The 19,921-nt window shown below is 46.3% G+C and overlaps 1 protein-coding gene across 1 annotated transcript; it reads left to right on the forward strand.

Annotated features, from left to right (window-relative positions):
* Positions 1 to 3,623: 3,623 nt before the first annotated feature.
* LGALS3 (galectin 3) lies at positions 3,624 to 17,002 on the forward strand. Its single transcript, XM_070594243.1, has 6 exons — positions 3,624 to 3,819; positions 9,771 to 9,792; positions 10,438 to 10,725; positions 12,587 to 12,675; positions 15,203 to 15,368; positions 16,695 to 17,002. The coding sequence occupies exons 2-6, from the start codon at positions 9,775 to 9,777 to the stop codon at positions 16,848 to 16,850; spliced, it is 717 nt and encodes a 238-aa protein (XP_070450344.1). The 5' UTR covers positions 3,624 to 3,819; positions 9,771 to 9,774; the 3' UTR covers positions 16,851 to 17,002.
* Positions 17,003 to 19,921: the final 2,919 nt, after the last annotated feature.

Consider the following 19,921-nt stretch of genomic DNA (forward strand, 5'->3'; position numbering starts at 1 on the left):
TCTTAGTAGCAATATTTTCTAGTAAAATGTAATTTGGACTTTTCATTAATTCCCACCCTTCAATCACAGTGTATCAGTGAGATTACACCACAATACCACATTTCCAATTTCCGTTTTGGTTTACTGAGTGAAGTCATTGCCCAAAACACAGAACACGTGGACCTGTTTGACTGCGTTACATCAGAACCACCAGTTGGCCAGCGCTAGCCAGGCCTCCTCTGTCCCACTGAGGGTGTTCATAGGCTCCCCAAAGTCCTGTTCTTGTATGAGCAGTGTGCCTCCCCTAGCCCCCTCCTGCTCAGTGCGCCCCACCCCCTGATCGAAGCAGACCCCTCTCATGCTAACAGACCAGTGTGTCAGCTGCAACATCTGACTCCTGCCTAGGGAAGTGCGCATCACCTCCCTGAGGGAACTCCCAGGGACACCTCCAGTAGTGGGCCCTGGTGAGAATGCTGCCCGCTGCTCTGAAAGTCTGCAAAGAGCCAGCTCAGAGCCAGGGTGTGTGCAGAAGAGGGAAGAACGCTGCCTCATGCCCAGGACTGCATTTGTCACTTAGGCCTTGATGCAACTTCTCTCAAAGCTCACACCTAGACAGCCCCGCCAGCTTCTGGCCCGGTCCTCCCCCCCTGGGGCCCCAACCCAGCAAAAGAGGCTGGGCTGCGATGGGTTCCGACATACCCTTCTTAATCCTTTGTCCTTACTCCATTCTCTAGCACCAAATCCCTTCCTCCTCTAGCCCAAAAGCCAAAAGCTCCCAGACATAGGTCAAGCAGGTCTGGAGGCATTCTCACATATGCGATCAGCCGACACAGAACCCCAGTGTGAGAGAAGAAACCGCCCCTCAAACTGCAGCACTGGAATCAAAGAGCAACCCTGCACCTCCATCCCCTCGATGAACAGAGAAGTTTTCACCCTGTGGTCAGCCGTTCTTTCCACTTCTGGACGACCCCTTCCAACTGCTAGATGTACCAACTTCTGGTGGCCTGTTGGTAGTGGGATTTTCTTTCTTTCTTCCCTCCCCTCTCATCCCTTTCTTTCCTCTTTTTCTTTCTTTCTTTCTTCCTTCCTCCCTTTCTTTCTTTCTTTCTCTTTCCTTCTTTTTCTTCCTTCCTTCCTTCCTCTTTCTTTCTTTCTTTTCTTTCCCTCTCTGTCTCTCTTTCTCTCTTTCTTTCTCTCAGTTTATTCTTCGCCCCAATCTGTTGAATGGCAAATATCCCAGTTCCAAACACTTATTTCTCAGACCCTGACATACTTTCAGTTGGATCTATGTTGTGATCCTGGCCGTATCTAATTCTCTGTGCCCATCTCTAAAATGGGGATAAAAACACCCCCCCCCCCATATACACACGGAAAGCACTAGGCAAAGCACAAGGTACATAACCAGTGCTCGATGAGTAGCAGTAGTGATCTAACTTCATTGTTTGATAACCTTTATTTTTTGATAAATGATTACCATAATAAAGTTAATTAACACACCCATCACCTCACATACTTACCATTTTGTGTGTGTGTGTGGTGAGAACATTTAAGACTATTCTCTTAGCAACTTTCAAATAAAAATATAGTATTGTTAACCGTGCTGCACACTAGATCCCCAGAACTACTCATCTGGCAACTGGAAGTTGGTACTTTGACCAACGTCTCCCCTTTCTCTCAACACCCAGCCTCTGCTAACTGCCATGCTACTCTGTTTCTATGAGTTTGGCCTTTTCAGATTCCACATATAAGTGAGACCATGCAGTATTTGTCTTTCTCTGTCTGACTTATCTCACTTAGCATAATGCCCTCAAGGTCCATCCATGGTGTCAAAAATGGCAGGATTTCCTTCTTTCTCAGGGCTGAATAATATTCCTGTGTGTGTGTGTGTGTGTGTGTGTGATTTTCTTTATCCATTCATCCATCACCAGGCACATAGGTTGTTTCCATGTCTTGGTTATTGTGAACAATGCTTCAATGAACATGGGGATCTTCAAGACAGTGATTTCATCTTCAGTGGACATATACCCAGCAGTGGAATTGCTGGATCATAAGGTAGTTCTATTCTTAATTTTTTGAGGAACCTCCATACTAGTTCCCATAATGGCTGCACCAATTTACATTCCCACCAACAGGGCACAAGGGTTCCATTTTCTCCACATCCTCCACAGCACTTGTTTTCTCTAGTCTTTATGATAATATCCATTCTAACGGGCATGAGGTGATATCTCATTTGGTTTTGATTTGCATTTCCCTGATGATTAGTACCTTTTCAGCACCTGTTGGCCATCTGTATGTCTTCTTTGGAAAAATGTTTATTCAGATCCTTCACCCATTTTTTAATTGGATTATTTGGTTTTTTGCTATTAAGTTGTATGAGTTCCTTATATATTTTAGAGATTAACCTCTTACCAGATATACGGTTTGCAAATATTTTCTCCCATTCAGTAGGTTGCCTCTTCATTTTGTTGATGCTTTCCTTTGCTGAGCGTTTTAGTTTGATGTAGACCCACCTGCTTATCTTTGCTTTTGTTGCTTGTGCTTTGGTGTCATATCCAGAAAATCATTGCCAAGACCAACGCGAGGGAGCTTTATCCCTACGTTTTCTTCTAGGAGTTTTAGGTTTTCAGGTCTTACAATTACGTCTTTAACTCATTTTGAGTTAATTTTTGTGAGTGGATATATTTTTTAAAATCCATCTTGGACACCGTTAACCATTTCACTCACCTATTACCCAGCTAAATGATACCAAATAAATACCACCTCTTTTGCAAGCATCGCTCTTTGTTGTAACAACCTTTCTTAGAACTGTAGCTTTGTCCTGTTCCTGCCTTGACCAGACGTACTTTCCTATTTCCTCATCAGGGCCCTCCGCAATCTTTGAGAAAACAGATAGTCGGACTTCCTAGGAAGAAATTCATTATTTCGCTTCTTCATTAGTGAAACAAATATTTACTGAGAACCTAGTAGGCAGCAAACCCTGCGTAGACGATGAGGATGCAGTGGGGAGCAAACAGCAAAACAGCTCAGGGCTCTCCGGCTGAGAGGTGTGCACCTACGTCTCAGTTCAGAAGCGGAGGGAATGCGAGGCTAAGAACAGGGGAGCATCTCACCCAGCATCTCAGCAACTCCACAGGGCGCTGTGCGCTTCTTGGGAAGCCTTCGATGCTGAGAGAAGGTTTAGGTAAAGTAAACACAGAAGGGAGGGAGCGCCTGCAATTCCAGCAGAAAATCAGTAAGCACGGGTAAAGCAGCAAGCAAAACTCCCTAAAGAAGCGCGCAATAGGGGCCCGCCTGGTGGTGTTAAGTGCGCACGTTCCGCTTTGGCAGCCTGAGGTTCGCCTGGTCCGATCCCGGGTGCAGACATGTCACTGCTTGGCAAACCATGCTGTGGTAGGCATCCCACATATAAAGTAGAAGAAGATGGGCACGAATGTTAGCTCAGGGCCAGCCTTCCTCAGAAAAAAGAGGACGATTGGCAGCAGTTAACTCAGGGCTAATCTTCCTCAAAAAAACAAAAGAAGCGCGCACTAAACCCTCCGCAGACTCTCGCGTCTCAGCCCAAGAAGTCGCCAGGGCCACCTGGAGAGAGGGCGGAGAGCGCGGCCACAGCCCAGGCGCGGGCGGCGGCCGGGCGGGGCCGCCCACCAGGGGTGCCCAGCTCCCGGGCCAGGCCGGCGCCCGGCTGTCGGGCGGGGAGAGGTCGGGGTGCAGGCTGCGGCCCCGCCCCGGGAGAGGCGGGCAGGGCGGGGGTATTAGAGGCGCGGAGCCGCCGCCCAGTCCTGCACCGAGCGCGTCGCAGGAGCCACTCGGAGCAAGCGAGCCAGCGAGTGCCGGCGCGGGGTGAGGGGCTCGGGGCCGGGCCCGGGGACGGGGTTGAGACGGGATGGGTCGGAATGGGGACGGGCCGGGCCGTGGCCGGGGACTGGCCTGCGGGCGGCTCCCACCGGGCAGGGCGAGGCGCCCGGGCGCGGCTCGGAGCGCGGCCTTCGTTGGGGCGCGCGGCGGGCGCCTGGGATGGGGGTCTTGACCTCCTGGGGTCGGGGCAGTGGGCGCCTTCTGGGCAGGGCTCCAGAGCCTTTCATCCCCCGAGAGAGGAGTCTGAGACCCAGGGAGAGTCAGCGACGCCTTACGGGGTCTCCGGTTCCTCGTCGGCTGCGGGGCTGCGGCCGCGGCACCGGGCCCTCTGCGCCCCCGGGAGGCCGTGTCCGGCGGCGGGTGGGCGCTCTCATCCGACCCAGCGGCCGCTCCAGCTGGGTGTTAGGAGTCGGGCCCCCTTCCCCAGGACACGGGGGTACTGCCAAGGACTCTATCGGGCGGCTCCTGCGACCCGTGACCTGGCTGCCCGGCCCCTTGATCTTGCTGTGGGGCGCGAGTGAGGTCTTCTCCCAAGTCCGGCAGCGTCAGGGGCTGCAGCCGCTCTTTGGATGTTGATCCCACGGAAGATGGTGCTGCCCCAAGGCCTGAGTGGGCATGTGCCCGGCCCGGCAAAGACCGTAGACCCTGAAGTTTTGCAAATCAGTGACTCATCCCTGCCCCAATTGGCTAATTGGGTTTGAGGCTCTCAGATCTAAGCTGAGATGTGGGGTGGGGACGGAGTGTTGATCGCAGTGAGCAGGGCCCTAGCGCGGGCGGTGGGAGGGGAGAGTTTAAACGTGTGCTCCAGGATTTGCTCTGAATTATCAGTTGCACAAATGGAGCAGGACAGTGCGTGCGCCCCGAGGGGCCGCAGCTCAGGGCCGGGCGTCGGGGCGCGCGGGGGCGGCTGTGGCGCAGGCTTCAGGCCGGCTCCTTCGAGTCAGCGATTCCTGTTCCAGACACTGTGTAGGAATATTTGTAAGGTGGCTCCGGGGAGCTGGGCTGCTCGACAGTGAGGGCGCTGGACCTCAGGAACCCAGTCTGTTTCTAGGGTTCTGCGAAAGGAACGCAGACAGGCTCAGTTAATTCTGAAGAAAAGGATAGCAGTAAAAATTGACTGCTTGGGCACAGAGCATGAGAGAATTTTCACCAACTTCAAAATTCTGACTCACTTGCCTGAAGTTTATGACGTTTATCTTTTGTACTAGGAAATTGTGTTTCCATTAAAGTTAAAATTTAATAGGAATCATTTTTTCCACGACAGTCGCCTCTTCAGACATTGACCCTGAATCCCTGGGGTGGAGTCTACTCCTTGGGTGGGCGTGCCTCCTCTGTGATCCTGGGGAGGCTGGAGCTGCCTCCTGCATCCCTAACGTTTGGGGGTTAGAGTTAGAATCAGCGCTTACTCCGTATTCTGGGGAGAAGTTTGATGATGGTCCTTGAATGTTGCGAGCTTAGAAGTAGGATGTCTCCCCGGGTTCCATAACTAGTAGAAGGGGGAGCGCTGGCTGACGGGTTGACCCCAGAGCTGGTTAGTTCAGTGCGAGAGGCAGTCTCCCTCTGCGGAGGGGTCCTCGATGATATTCGCTATGCCGCAGATATACCTAAGTGCTTCATGAAGACTTTTCTCTTATTGCTAATGAGGTCAAAAGGCCAATGTTGGTCTCAGGTATAATTTACGTACCTGTTTCCCCAGAACCCTCATCAGCCAGACTCTGTCTTAACTGCCGCAGAGACCTGTATTCATATAGTATAACTGGAGAGTCTCACGCTGACCTTAATGCCAACTGGTTTGTCAACTCAACGTCCCTGAGACTCCTGGGAACTGATCTGAAACACAGCCTCTCTTCCTGTGTTGGTTCGGGACACAGGCTCCTGCTGAGGATCACTCAGTAACAGTGTGGTGCGTGAGCCGGCTCTTCTCGGGAGATGCGGACGAGTGAGCCTGCCAGGCTGTGCTTGCTGTCTGCTTCCAATCTGCCGCTGACTAAGTGTCATGTGTTCTCTCCTGACTGATGTTCTGCTTTTCCATAGGGAAAAAAAAATCAGTAACTGAGAGGCACAAAGTAACTTTACCTTCCTTGATGCTGAGGAACTGAGAAAGAAATCCTAGTACAGGACCCGTTTCCTTTATCCCAGCTCAGCATCACTGAATTTGGCTTTGGGAACCGGGCTTTCCTCAAGCCCCACTCTGTGTTCAGCAGGGCCAGGAAGCAGACGGCCTCTCCCGTGTCCTTGGGAGAGGAGTGTGGGCAGAGCCGGGGGGGGGGGGGGGGGGGGTTCTGAGGAAGTACCTTCTGGATCTGCTTCTCCTACAGCTCCTATAAAGGTCAGGGCCCTTTGTGAGCAGAAATTTCAGAAGTGCTCTGGGAACCTGGAGAACTGGATTAATGGCTGGGTGGGTCTAGAGTAGCACAGTGCAGTGGGTAGCCACTGTATTAACGGGAGAAGCTGCAACTAACAGCCAATTAAAATGGTCAGTATTCTGACTCATTTGAATTCATATTCCAAAGTGCCACTCAACTACTTCCTGCAGGTTTTTCCAGATGTGCAAACCCAGGTGGTAGTTCCTCTATTTTTGTTTGTCTTTGATGCAATATTTCTTTTCTAGCTCTTCAGAGTTCTCTGATTCTGGAAACGGGTGGACAGAGTTCACATATCTAGAATGTCTGAAGGGAGCAGATTTTTCACATTTGATTCTCTCTCCATAAACTACTCATCTAAAAGAAAGAAAGAAATTTTCCAGGGAAGCAAGGCAGCTGTTTATCCGAATAGATTTGTTTTTAAGTTCTAAGGTTACTAACCTTGATTTCAAAAGAGCATTGGTGATAACTCTTTTCAAAAAAGAGATCTGATGGTTGGGAGTTAACCTAATCAAAACAATGCATACCCAATTTTTGGAAAAATACACTTTATTGGTTTAAATGTGATTATAATTAGTAAAGGGACTGTGCAAAATGACTTCCTTGTCTTCAGTATCACTGCACACTGAATGAGTCATCCAGCTAGTTTTCTGATGAAAACATGATTTCTTTTAAAATTTATTTACAATTTCATATGTCATGTAGTTCTGGATGAATAAGCCAGAGAATCAATTTCTAAATGAGGTACTTAACACTTTCAAAGAATTTTACTTTAGAATTTCAAAGTGTGAGGTTTTATATTGGTGTACAATGAGCCTGAAGTAGGATGCTTGGACCCTGGTCCTTGGCCAGCCAGTGACCAGTGACTTTGGGCCACCACATTAGCCTCCTGAGTCCCCGCTTCCCACCTCTGCAGTGGGAACGGTAACTCTCCCCCGTCAGTCTCATAAGATTATCGGAGTCAAAACAGGCGTGTGAAAGTGCTCTGTAGACTGAAAAGCCCCACGCACGCGGCTGTTCTTGTTCTAAGGGCCTCGGCTAATGTGTCACAACACAGTCCAAACTGTCCTCTGAGGTGCTGTCTCAAAAACAGTGGAAATAAAGGCAGATCTGCTTTGTTTCTCAAATTGTTTTGTTCGGGTTGGAAAATAAACTGAAGAAAGTTGAGCAGAGACTTTGAAAAGAATGTGTTCAATTTTGGAAATGCTGTCTTTAGGTGAATTTCTGGGTGTAATCAGCTTTTAAACACATCTTAGTTTCGTTTGAGTTATGGTAATAGGACGCTTTATGAGGCGAATGGTGTAGATTTACTAGTTTTAGCAGTTGGAACTGTGTGTGTGTGTTGCACTGGCCTGCGTGTGTGCATTTGTGCAGGGATGCACATCAGCCTAGGCCAGTGGTTCTCACCAGGCAGGATTGTGTCCCCTCCCGCCTCCCCCAGGGATATTTGGCCGTGTCTTAAGACATTTTGGATTGTCTCAGTTGAGGCGGGGCTGGTGTGCTACTGGCCCCTTCTGCACTGAAGCCATGGATGCTGCTAGACATCCTGTAACGCACCGGACAGCCCTCACAACAAAGTGTCCGACCTGAGACGTCAGTGGTGCTGAGGCTGGGAATCAGCCCCTACACAATGGGGATATTTAAAAGAAGTCAAAACACTTATCAAGTTATTGCTGGGTCTCTGGTGCGCTGCCCAGGACTGGAAGAAGAGTTTGTATAATCAAAGGAACCAAACTCTCTTCAGTTCACGTTTAGTTCAAGATCGTTTCCTACTGGGGTCTAAAATGAGTGAGGCTTTTATTTTCCTAAGACATATCCTTCCTTTGCTCTTCCGTAATGACTCTTCTCTCAAGTTCCTCTTGCGTCAGCAGCACAGTTTTGCGGGCAGTGTCAGCCCTGTGGGGGAGGGAGCACAAGCAGCGGAACACCCAATGTTTGCTTTAAGAGGTCAGACGCTATAGGAAACACAGTGAATATAAGCCCGGAAGTGTCACCATGACTTCCCCGTCAAATCGCCAGCAGTTTCCTACCTGGGAAGATGGGCATGGTCGTAACCTAACTGCTTCCAAGTATGTTTCAGAATGACCAAGTTGAAAAAGAGATGTGCAAAAAAATTAGTGCAAAGTAATATTTAACTATGATATAAATAACAGCAGAGTAGGATAAAATATCTGGTGTGTGAAATTGAAGCACACATTAAATCCTAGGAGGAGCTCTGCCTGTTTGAGTTGTTATAAAAAATTCTAATATTTTACATTTTTAGAACCTATCAAGTAGTTCCTATTTATTGGATCCCTTGGGAAAATGTCATTTCTTAAAATAATTGAGTCAATTTCACAAGTGACTAACTCAAGGAAAAAGAGCTTCTGATTGTTTAAGGTCTAGGGAATTTTGGCCATAGCACCGTTGATTGTGAGCTGAGAAGACTCCCCCAGGCCTCAGGAGTCCAAAGCTGCCCTGGTCCCCTCACTGCTGGAGTGTCTGCCGCGGGAGCAGGTGTGTGCTGCTGGGGACCTGGCACCTGGGGAGCAGCAGGAGTGATGTCTCAAGGCCACCCCATGAGGCAGCTTTGGGCAAGGCCAACCCTTTTGGTAGCATCCTACCCAAAAGTATTTTCCTCCGCATTGCTTGACTTTTTTTTTAACCTTAGTTTGTTATACCGCCAGAGATTTCACTTGGAATAGCAAGTCTCATTAAAAAAAAAAAAAGCAAGCCTCTTATACCCGCCTTTCTTCTTCATTGCTCCGGATCCCCATCTCAGCTCTCCTCAGAGGCTTAGCTCAGACAGCACTTCCCTCTTAGAGGTAATCGGTCTGGTTGTGACTTTCCACGCCATGCAGTCGGACTCACAGCATCAATTACTGGTGATCCTAGGGGCTTTTGGGCCCTTGGACCATACAGATTTTGACCTGTCCATCCTCACACGTGGACAGAAGCCCACACAGTGCCTGGCCCAGAGCAGGTGTAAATGTGTGCCAATGAAGGAAGAAATAGTCGGCCGCAACTACTTGCAGGGGGCATGTCTTTCAAGTCTCAGCAGGAAGAGACCAACTCTGCCTTCCTCCTAAGACCCAGACAAGGGTGTGGATCGGTTGGTGAGACTGGGAGGGGAGGGGAGCTCTAGCAACACACGGACCCTTCGTAAGAGGTGGTGGAGAAAGAGACAGGCAGGCGGGCGACGGAGGACCAAAGATAAAAGCAGGACTGTGTCCATTTGTTCCTTTGGGATGAGGCAGAACATTTTCTTCCTTATTCTTCTCCCTGCTCCGTTGTCTGGCCTGTTACTCCCGCTAGTCACACAGGCTCGAGTGATTAGAGGTCAAAGTTATGAGTTATGACTTAAAGGGCTTGGTGATCCAGCTGGAGTGCGTCGCTGCCCTTCCAGGAGACATTTCTGTGGTTGTACACTATTGGTTTAGGCGTGTTCATGGAATGGACTTGCTTGGGTTAGAAGAATGCCTGTAGATTGACTAGAACTGCACAATGAACTAATCGTGATGTTAAATTTGTATGGAACCCGGTGAAATCTTTTAGGATCATATGATAACCTATCTTTTTTTTTTCTCCTCTCAGGAAAATGTCAGACGGTTTTTCGGTAAGTGTTTGATGTCTGATTTCCTAGGTAATACACATTCCACACAGGTTGAGGTTTATTTTTTTTTTACCGCCAGGCTCTCCCTTCTAACTCTCCCACTGCTGGCCTCCCGTGTCCAATGAGGGCTTGTTAGCTGGAGTTTTGTTTTTCTAGCCGCGGATTCGGGAAGAGAGCCCGTCAGAGGGAGGTCTGGGACTTACAATGGTAGTAACTCTGTCACTGTGAGGCCTGCGACAGAAGCCGGAGGATTCCGCCTGGAGGAGCCGAGAAATAAACTGGGCGATGGGAGCTGTGTGCAGTCTGAGCATCCTGATTTTTGTGATTGGTTTTCTCCTGCCTACAGAAAGTATGTGCTTTCGCGTAGAGGACAGCCATCTCCCGACTTTAGCAAATTACGAAAAGGCCACCCTCCGCGATATGAGATGATGGGAGGCAAGAGCCAAGTGACAAGCATGTGTAATCCCAAAGTCTAATCTTAATCTTAGGAACTCAAAACTATTCAATACGTGGAAAAAATGTTATGGATACAAATTTCATATCTTGACCATATCCCTCTACTTCTTAGATCGCATATTTCTGTTTTCCTGAAAATTCTGTTTTTGTGAACGTTTTTCATCCTGTAATGGTTTATGTCTTTCTTTCCAGCTTAAAGATGCCTTATCTGGGTCTGGAAACCCAAACCCTCAAGGATGGCCTGGTCCCTGGGGAAACCAGCCTGCTGGGGCAGGGGGCTACCCAGGGGCCGCCTATCCCGGCGCCTACCCTGGACAGGCACACCCTGGCGCCTACCCTGGCTCAACCCCTGCTTATCCTGGACCAAATGCATCAGGAGGCTACCCTAGTGGGCCTGGTGCCTACCCATCTCCTGGACAGCCAGGTGCTCCTGGAGCCTACCCTGCTGCCGGGCCCTATGGCGTCCCTGCTGGACCACTGGTAAGATGGAGTTAGTCACTTCATATACTTGATTGTGATCAGGACAAAGCTAATGAAGAATGCAGCAAATGTCTGGAGTGGTCGTGCCATCACTTTGCAGTGCTCTGGCTGGGGGCTGGCTCTGGGCACTCACCTGCAAAGGGCTTCAGGGAGACCTGAAGCTTCTAACTCACAGCTCAGAGCCACTTTCTCAAGGACCTGCCATGGTGTGTGTCCATCCAGTAGAAAAAGTAGTTGTTTGTATTGAGTTTATTATGTGTACTGTTAGTATAAAGAGAACTTAATCCATCTTTTAAAGACATCTGTAAAGCAGCTTTAATATAAATCAAGTTAAATCATAGTAATGGGGGAAGTTTTGGCTATTATTATTAATAAACCCTGAGTACATAACATGTACCAGCAGCATGCTTCTACACGGATGACCTCAGGGAACCCACGACTACCCTATAAGATGCTGCTGGTATCCCCATTTTCCACTGTGGGAATGGAGCAGTCTGGAGTTCTGGAACTTGCTCAGAGGCATGGAGGGAACATGTGGGGGAACCAAGGTGATCTGGTTTTGACAACTGTTCTAAAGATTATTTTGCAATCTAAGGATTGAATTTTCATTTACATTAAAACACACTTTAGCAAATGAATTCAAAGTGTAAAACCTAACTCTGTGAGGCTCCAGACATGTCTCAAACACAGATCCTTCCCTTTCAGATGTCTAGGCTAGTTTGGAGGTAGATACAGACGTGAGGAAAGACCTCCATCGCAGTGTGGGTCAGACCCTTTCAGGCCTGTGGAGAAGATGGCGCAGGCAGCGTGTTAGAGGACAGTGCAGAAAAAGCGTTGGAGGCATGGATGCCATTGAGCAGGGCTTAGGCCACAGGTTAGTCGGGTGCAGAGGAGGACATGGAGGCTGTGGAAAGGAAGATGCAGACGTGGGCGAGCTTGCAGGAAGAACCCCAGGATGTAGTGGTGAAGTCTCAGGAGTCAGAGACGACTCTGGCTTTTCAATGCTGGACATCTAGAGCACCAGCCAAGGGTCCGTCCAAACTGGGAACTCAGGAAGGGGACCTGAAGGGGGAGGGGCAGGGGAGACGATTCCAGTTCATACCTGTTGGATTTGCGGCACCAGAAGCAAATCCAGACAGGAGGAAGTACAGGACTGGTGCAGATCAGGGCTAGAGAAAAGACTTGGGGGATAGTTGAACCCAGGGGGAAAATTATAAAGGGAAAGAGAAGAGGCCAGAGAGAGAGCCCTGGGAATATTCACAGCACCTTGAACATAGATGGCCAATAAATATTTGCAGAATGACGTAGGGAGTGTATGAGCTGGGAAGTGTTCATTTCACAAATATCGGATGTCTGCCACATTCAAAGCACTCTGCTGGGGCCGTGTGATTAGAACACATGAGAACTCAGAAGCCCCAGAGTGTGACACAATGCCCGCCCTCAGGGAGCAGAATAACCACCAAGAAGGGTGTTATGTGAAAGGAGTCTTAAGAGCAGCACAAAAATGGTAATGTTGACTGTGAGGTCTAGCTTAAGCCTTTCTGAAAAATAGTCTAAGCGCATGAGTTATAGCTAGGGATGTCCTGGTAAGGAGAGACCCCGTGCTCCAAAAGGGAATATGTTCTGCCCTTGGCACCAAATAACTCATGGCTTTACTCTCGATTATTCGTTGTGCATGTAGGGAGCCTTATATCTTCAGGCCCTGGGCAAGGTGGCCCGAGAGTCTGGAAAGATGGCTTCCCTTAGGGTTATGTGACAGTCACACATATTAATAGTGATTGAACTTTAGCAACATCTTTTTCTTTCTTTCCCCAAGAAAACATGACTCTTTATTGATACATATACATTTTTTTATTCCCAGACTGTGCCTTATGACCTGCCTTTGCCTGGAGGAGTCACGCCTCGCATGCTGATAACAATTCTGGGCACAGTGAAGCCCAATCCAAACAGGTGAACAGCAAGATTAGCAAGTCTGACATATTGGTTGATTGGTTTAGAATTTTAAAAACTACACATTTAGAATCTTGGCTATACCACAGTACGGGATTATCCCATAAATCAATATGTATTCCCAATAGGGGGACAATGTTTCCCTCACTGAGTCTTAAACCAGAAGAATCAAGAATAAAACAGAGTCCCACTTTCTGAGGACAAAGAGGAAGAGCAAGAAACCCATTCTGTTGGTGTTTCCTGGCAGTGAAAGCCTTAGAGGTCAAGGAAATGTAGTTTTGTAATGTGATGCCTGGCCGTCCCTCCACCTCTGAGCCATATATTGTCTAAAAAACCAAGCATGCACTTTATGTCTACATGCCCATCAAAAACAAGGTGCGAAAACAAAAAGACCCCACTGGACATCGTTCGAGTTGGTCTGAGCGCTTGAATGTGATCATTCTGTCCTGATGTGCGTACAAATCTCCCCGCAGTTGTGCAGGTCACAGTGCAGTCTCGCACCTTGCGAGCTCGGCTGCCATTTCCATCTTCATAGTGGGGGCAACAGCAGGGTCACAGATCCCTATGGTGTCAGCCTGGTCTACAGATGATAAGGGGCAGGATGGGGAACCCCAGTCTTCTGAGTAGACACTGTTTACTTAAAAGATTTGAACAGATTCTACAAGTTACAAGACTTCCGCAAAATAAATCAACCTTTGCCATCGGAACTGGTTTGACTGAGGTGAGCTAGGATGGGGTAAGATTGGAGCTAACTTAGGTAAATCCACGCTGATTCCTGGCTGCCCTGGGATGCCTGACCCTGGTTATCACCACTGGTTATACCTACATGTAAAACAAGAAGGCTAAGGATATCCTGAAGCTGTCCAGTGCGCCCATCCCTGAGGTCAGTGGTACCACTAAAGCTACTGCAGCCATTAATTCATCTGTGTTTCTGGGTCTTATGGACAGCACACAAAAGGCACAAAGTCAAGCTATGTACACAGGTTTATTCAATAATCCGCAAACAGACTCCATGAGTGTCTGTCACCTTGTTCCTGGTGAATCAAAGGGAGCCACCTCCTCTGTTAGCAGGAGATAGACTCAGCTCTGATCTGATCATTTTACATCCAAATGGCCCACTCACTCCAACCTCCAGCCAGCTTCCTCTGGTGCTGCGTGAAGGCCACCACCCTAAGCCAACTGTTACTTCTGTAAGCACAGTTCTTCCCTGCACAATAAAGCTTGCCTCACAGCAAACTATGAAACGTATATCCTCTGCCTATGTCCTTGTCCATCTTTCCTCCCAACATCAGGTAGGACCCAGCACACCTTACCCTGTGCATACAGCACTCACAATTTGTTAATACCTGCTCTCCTCCCTGTACAACCCCTCTCACGCAGAACCACACTGGTATATATATCTTTGCTTTATTTAGGGTTATTGCACTGGAAACTTTAGCTCCAGTAACACTAGAGATGCAGACTGACACTGAGGCCGGTCAAAACTAGTTTTGGTTGAAATGGTTAAGGTGGTCTAAACTGAAAAAGTTATTGCTTGGTCCTGCAAATTCTGTGTGAGGAGTTATGTGAAAAAAAAGAATGCTGAAGGCGGTAGAGATGACAGTATCTTCCTTTTCACTGCAGAGGAAATATAGCCATCAGATATTCAGTCAAATACACATTCTATTGCCATTTGGCTATCTTGGTCCTTTCCCTGTGAATTTAATCATTGGAAGATACAGTGTGGTGTATGTGTCCATTACTGGGTGAATCAAAACATACAGAGAATCATTGTTAAAAGGTCTAGAGTGCAGACGTTGCTTTAAAGCCAGAGCACCTGCTGATTCTGATGTCAGTGCTCTATGGGGTTCGCTGAGACACTGAGGGAAAGAGTTAGTGCTTCGACAGCCAGGACTTGTGTTTGCCTTGGCATCCAAGTACAGGAACTGGGGTCAAAAAGCCAAGCAGCACTTTCATCAGTTCACATCATGGAATGTTTATCACATTTATTGTCACGACTTTACAACTTAGCATCGGAATACTGAACTTTAACGACATTATCTCGTTCTTGCCGTTTTAGGACTTGGCTTTTGGTTAACTCTGAGGAAGCCAGGTATTTGAAAGCTCTTATTTGTGTGACCGGTTTGCCTTAATAGGTATTAAAAGCAACCTGGCAGGGCAGAAAGGAGGTAACCGTTAGTCTCTGCAAAGTAAAGCATAAAGTGCCCTCTGAGTGGCCCTAAACCTCTGTGAGAAAACCTTGAAGACCTTTCATGGGTAGAGGCGGCAAAGAGGGAATGACAGCTGACTAGAGTGACGTGATCAAGACAACGAGGCAAAAAACTCAGCACGTTGTCTTGCTTCCTTTCAGATGCTACCATATGACATCCAGTACTTGGCCTAGGGTACTGTCCAGTGGGTTTTCTGTTTAGAAAATTTTCCTGTATTTTATACAATGATTTGCTCTTTAGAAAATTGCATTTTCTTCGCTTGGTACAAACGCACAGCTTGAATCATTTTACTAACTCTGGTCTTTGGTTTAAAACAGGTTTGCTTTAAATTTCAACAGAGGGCATGATGTTGCCTTCCACTTTAACCCACGCTTCAACGAGAACAACAGGAGAGTCATTGTTTGCAATACAAAGCAGGATAATGTCTGGGGAAGGGAAGAAAGACAGGCGGTTTTCCCATTTGAAAGTGGTAAACCATTCAAAGTAAGTTATTGCTACTATGAGATATTGAAAATGTCTGTTGCTCATGGGACTCGCTCTAAACCACAATGCACTTGAAATGAATTTTCACCAGCTCTCCTGAGACACCTAACTAGGACATCTCCTCCCCATCCCAGGGGACCAGGCGTTGCAGGCTGGAACAGGGCCGGAGCGGCTGTCGTGCTTGCGGCCACCACTCTGAGTTTAAGCTCTTCTGGAAACGAGAAAAATATCATCCTTAAAAAAAAAAAGGCAGAAAGTCTTTACGGTGCAGTTGGACTGAGACTCGCTTCCTTAAATCAATATAGTTGGCACGGCAATCAAAACTAAAGTTTTTTTTAATTCTAAAATTAATACATGGTTGTTTTATGAAAAAAAATTTATAGATTTTTTAATTAACTGAAAAGTCCTCCATCCTTTATCCCATCCCCCATCCTCACAAAAGTTGCAGCTTGCTGAATATCTTTCCAGTATTGTCTACGACACACAGCACACTTTTTGTTTTTAAGTACTGCTTCAATAAATATTTCCTAGGTCCTCCCTGTTGGGCCATAGTTGGCTGTAGAGTGGGCAGCAAACAGCTCGACTGTAAGCTCCTCGAGGGCAGGGAGAGGAGGGACCTTATGCTACATCTGGTGGACATCTTTTCCTCTTGAACATTGTTACCCAATGGTATATCATTGTTGAGATATGTGATAATTCAACCAGTACCCTATTGATGGAAATTTGGAGCATGGAAAATTCCAAACAAATAAAACCTGGGAAGGTTTATTTATTTATTTTACTGAAATACTGTAATAACTATTCTTATAAATCTTTGCTCCCGAGAAGGACAATTTTATTCAAAGAATAGACATGTTTAAAATTTAGAGAAGATATTGCCAAAGTGCCCCTTCTGAAGGATGTGAGAATTAACACATCCACTAGCTCCTGGAACAGAATGTTTTTTCCTACTCTTGCCAAAACTGGTTATTACAGAGCTTCATAACGTTTGCCACTTTATCAGGGGTTTCCTACTTTAGTGTTTATTTTTCACTTTTACGTGTTTTAGACCATAAAAAACTTAAGTTTTTATGTAAGCTTTATGTTTTCATTAATCTTTTCCTTTATGGCTTCAACTATATATTTTTTCTAACAAATTTATCATTTTATTTTATGTAAATCTTTGAATAATCTAGAGTTTATTTTTGCTGTAAAGTTAACTCTTTCTGCACTTTAATCAGTTCCACAAATGATCGTAAAGATGAAAGGTTGGGCATCCTGAGCTCAGGCAGTCTGGTTTTGAAATTAACGGGCATTTCTAACAGTTCTGCGTATGTGCCATTTCAGATACAAGTGCTGGTTGAAGCTGACCACTTCAAGGTTGCGGTCAATGATGCTCACTTGTTGCAGTACAATCATCGGATGAGAAATCTCAGAGAAATCAACACACTGAGCATTTCTGGTGACATAAATCTCACCAGTGCTTCGCACACTATGATATAATCTTAAAGGGGCAGATGCTTTTTAAAAAAAGGAAATTGAATGTAAACTTTACACATTTAAAGGATTCATGTTGACTAGGAGTGAAAAGTTTTACCTTTATTCATCGATGTCCTTCTTGTAAATCATCCATTGAATAAATACTCTAAGAGTTACCTGTCTTCATGTGTCATTTAATTGGGATAGTTTATTCTCGATAATGCAGAATGGGAAAAGAAATATGTAGCAATATTAATACTGTGTTGGAGTCTCCCAAAGCTTTCTATATTTGCTAAAATATTTTTTAAGACAGGAAACAGGAGTAAATATTACCCCAAAATTAACCTCTCTCTTCTTGGGTTTCATAAAAACCAGGAGATGCTACAAGGAAATCATTCTCCTGTTTTCTTACTTAAGGAAATAAAATACATTCAGGAAATGAGAAAAGCAGAAAGAGTTTACCCGTAGATGACCCTTGACCCATAGGCAATTACTGGTAGCATTCTATTTCTTTTGACTCCTTTTAAATCCCATTTTATGTCTCTAAACTAGACTTCACTGCTTTCAAATCAGCATTGGATACTGATATGAGACTCTCTCTCCGTAGGTTTTCTTGGTTTTTATGAAATCTCTAAATTTGTAGAAGGAAAAATAGTCATTTCTTAATTAAGCGTATATCATCAGCTTCAAAAATTTAATCGTTCCCATTGTCAACATTCTTAACTTTGCCTTTCTGCCCTTCCTTACTCCCAGCAAGCCCAAAGAATAGTGAAATTTCAAAACTAGGTTGTGGTCACACCATTTTATAGAAGACCGAAATATTATTGTATCTGTTATTGTCTCTACAGTACCATCTTCTCAAATCCTTTAAGCTGCTCATTGTCACAGGTTGGGTTCCCTGGGAAGCAAAGAGATCAGAATGCAAGAGGTTTATGAGGGAGCGCTCTTGTGATCAACTGCTGTAGGGGCGAGAAGGGACAGGATTTGGCAGAGGAGGACATGGGGCGTGGATGCCTCAGCCCACCCTGCAGGGGAGCTGAAGCTGGGATGATCCTTTAGAGTAGTCAAGAGGGGGACAGGTCCTTGTAGCCGAACTCCAGTCACCGAGTACAGGCCACCTGGGAAACAGGGCGGAAACGTGGGTGAAGGGTCTGTCTTCACCTGAGGCCCTTCTCACAGGGGATGATAGCTGCGGGCTGTCTGCGCTTCTGATGACTGGAGGAGTGGGTTCTTTAGTCCGTCAGAGGGATCGGGCAGCACATCACAGCACATTTTAAAAACTACATAAATCCCTTAACCTAACATCTGGTCTTGACCACCCTTCTCCTATGGTTAAATGGAAGAACATAAGCTTTGGAGAAAAGAGGGAACTATGTTTACGCAAAATAACTCCTCTGAGCCTCGATTCCTTTGTCTATAAAATGGGCAGTATAATACATCTTTTGTAGGTTTACTGTGATCGCTAAATATTGTTTGCAAAGGGGTCGTCATGTAGTAGGTCTTCAATAAATGGAAATGCCCTTTTCTTTCATTTGGTCTTTAAAGAGTTTTCTCAGGCCTCATGATTCTAGAGTCCAATAGCCCAGGAACACTCTTTCTAGTTGTAGGAGACACTGATGGCTGCCTTCCCATTTATTCCGTTTCCCTTCCCCTACTGACTCCTATTGATCTGAAGATGGGCAGGTGGCATCACTTGGCCCAACCAGACCAAAGGGAAAGACACAGCTTTGATTACCACCCACAACCATCTTATGACCCCGAAAGGACCCAGCCTTGGAGAAGCCGACACCAAGGGTGACCGAGTGAACTACGAACTGAATGTGGACCTTGGTGCTATCACTGAACTGTTGATAGTAAAGTGCCTGGAATCATCCTGATGACTTACTGTTAAGCCAGTTTGAGTTCACTTTACTGCTACTTAACAGCCAAAAGTTTTCTGAACGATTCAGTAGTAGATCTTATTAAACCTACCACAGAGAAAAATCGTGTTTACAGACTCTGTCTCATTCTCATCTACTTTATCCTCGAGGGCAAATATTATTTTATGTTGCATATTGTTACTTTGCACTCACCTCTTTTACACGTTCCTGGCTCTGCACCCTTAGTAAACCCTAGCTTCTATATATATTTCTTTGTTCTGCATGTCTTGCTTAAATTATTCATTGACAGACTTAATGAATAAAAGCTACCTTAATCTCCGGTAAGACTAGGCATTCTGGGAACAACCCTCACACAGCCTCCCAACTGCTCACATGGACTTGGTAATAAACATCGTCTCCCCCACAAGCCGAACACACCTTCCTCTGACAACAGAAGTGGATGCATTTTCTTTTCTTGTTTGCAAACCCCTAATCTCGAGGGATTATCCATCAAGTTCCTGCTTGTTTGGTCAACACCTCCAACCCTCAACCCATTTGCTGACAGAAACAACTGGACCCAGGTCTGGTCACAGCTTTAGCTACTCCGAGTCTTCTTGGTGCTCCGTTATTCTGACGGTCCTGCCTTCTACAATCTCATAGGTGAGAGTCTTATAAAAGAACATTTCACACCCATCGTGATTGATATAATTCTCCTCAAAGGAAGAAGGCATTTCCTTCAAAGGCTGTCAGTTATGTCAAAGGAAAAAGGCAAAAGGCAAAACTTTAATGGGCACCTCTAATAATTTGACCATTTGAAACAGCAGCATGTAAACTGAGTTCAGAATCCAGAAAGCTCATCTAAAGAAACGCAGTACACCTGGAAAATGCAGCCTGCAAAGCTGTTCAACACCAACAAATTTAAGACTTCAAACTAAGAATAGCGTATGAAAGGATGTAAATATTTCTGTCAAAGTTTAACATGTTTTGATTAAACTGAAGAATGTTCATAAGCTGTAAGTATACTTAGCTTTAAGCTTAACTTTTTTTTTTTTTGAGGGAGATTAGCCCTGAGCTAATATCTGCCGCCAATCCTCCTCTTTTTGCTGAGGAAGCCTGGCCCTGAGCTAACATCTGTGCCCATCTTCCTCTACTTTATATGTGGGATGCCCACCACAGCATGGCGTGCCAAGCGGTGCCATGTCTGCACCCGGGATCCGAACCAGCGAACCCCGGGCC

The sequence above is a fragment of the Equus przewalskii genome, chromosome 25 (genome assembly GCF_037783145.1).
Source record: "Equus przewalskii isolate Varuska chromosome 25, EquPr2, whole genome shotgun sequence".
Classification (NCBI taxonomy): Eukaryota; Metazoa; Chordata; class Mammalia; order Perissodactyla; family Equidae; genus Equus; species Equus przewalskii.

Excerpts from the sequence above, each read along its gene's own strand:
- LGALS3 (XM_070594243.1), top strand. Across the intron at positions 12,676-15,202 it reads GTGAAGCCCAATCCAAACAG|GTTTGCTTTAAATTTCAACA; the intron begins GTGAACAGCAAG and ends GGTTTAAAACAG. Across the intron at positions 15,369-16,694 it reads AAAGTGGTAAACCATTCAAA|ATACAAGTGCTGGTTGAAGC; the intron begins GTAAGTTATTGC and ends GTGCCATTTCAG.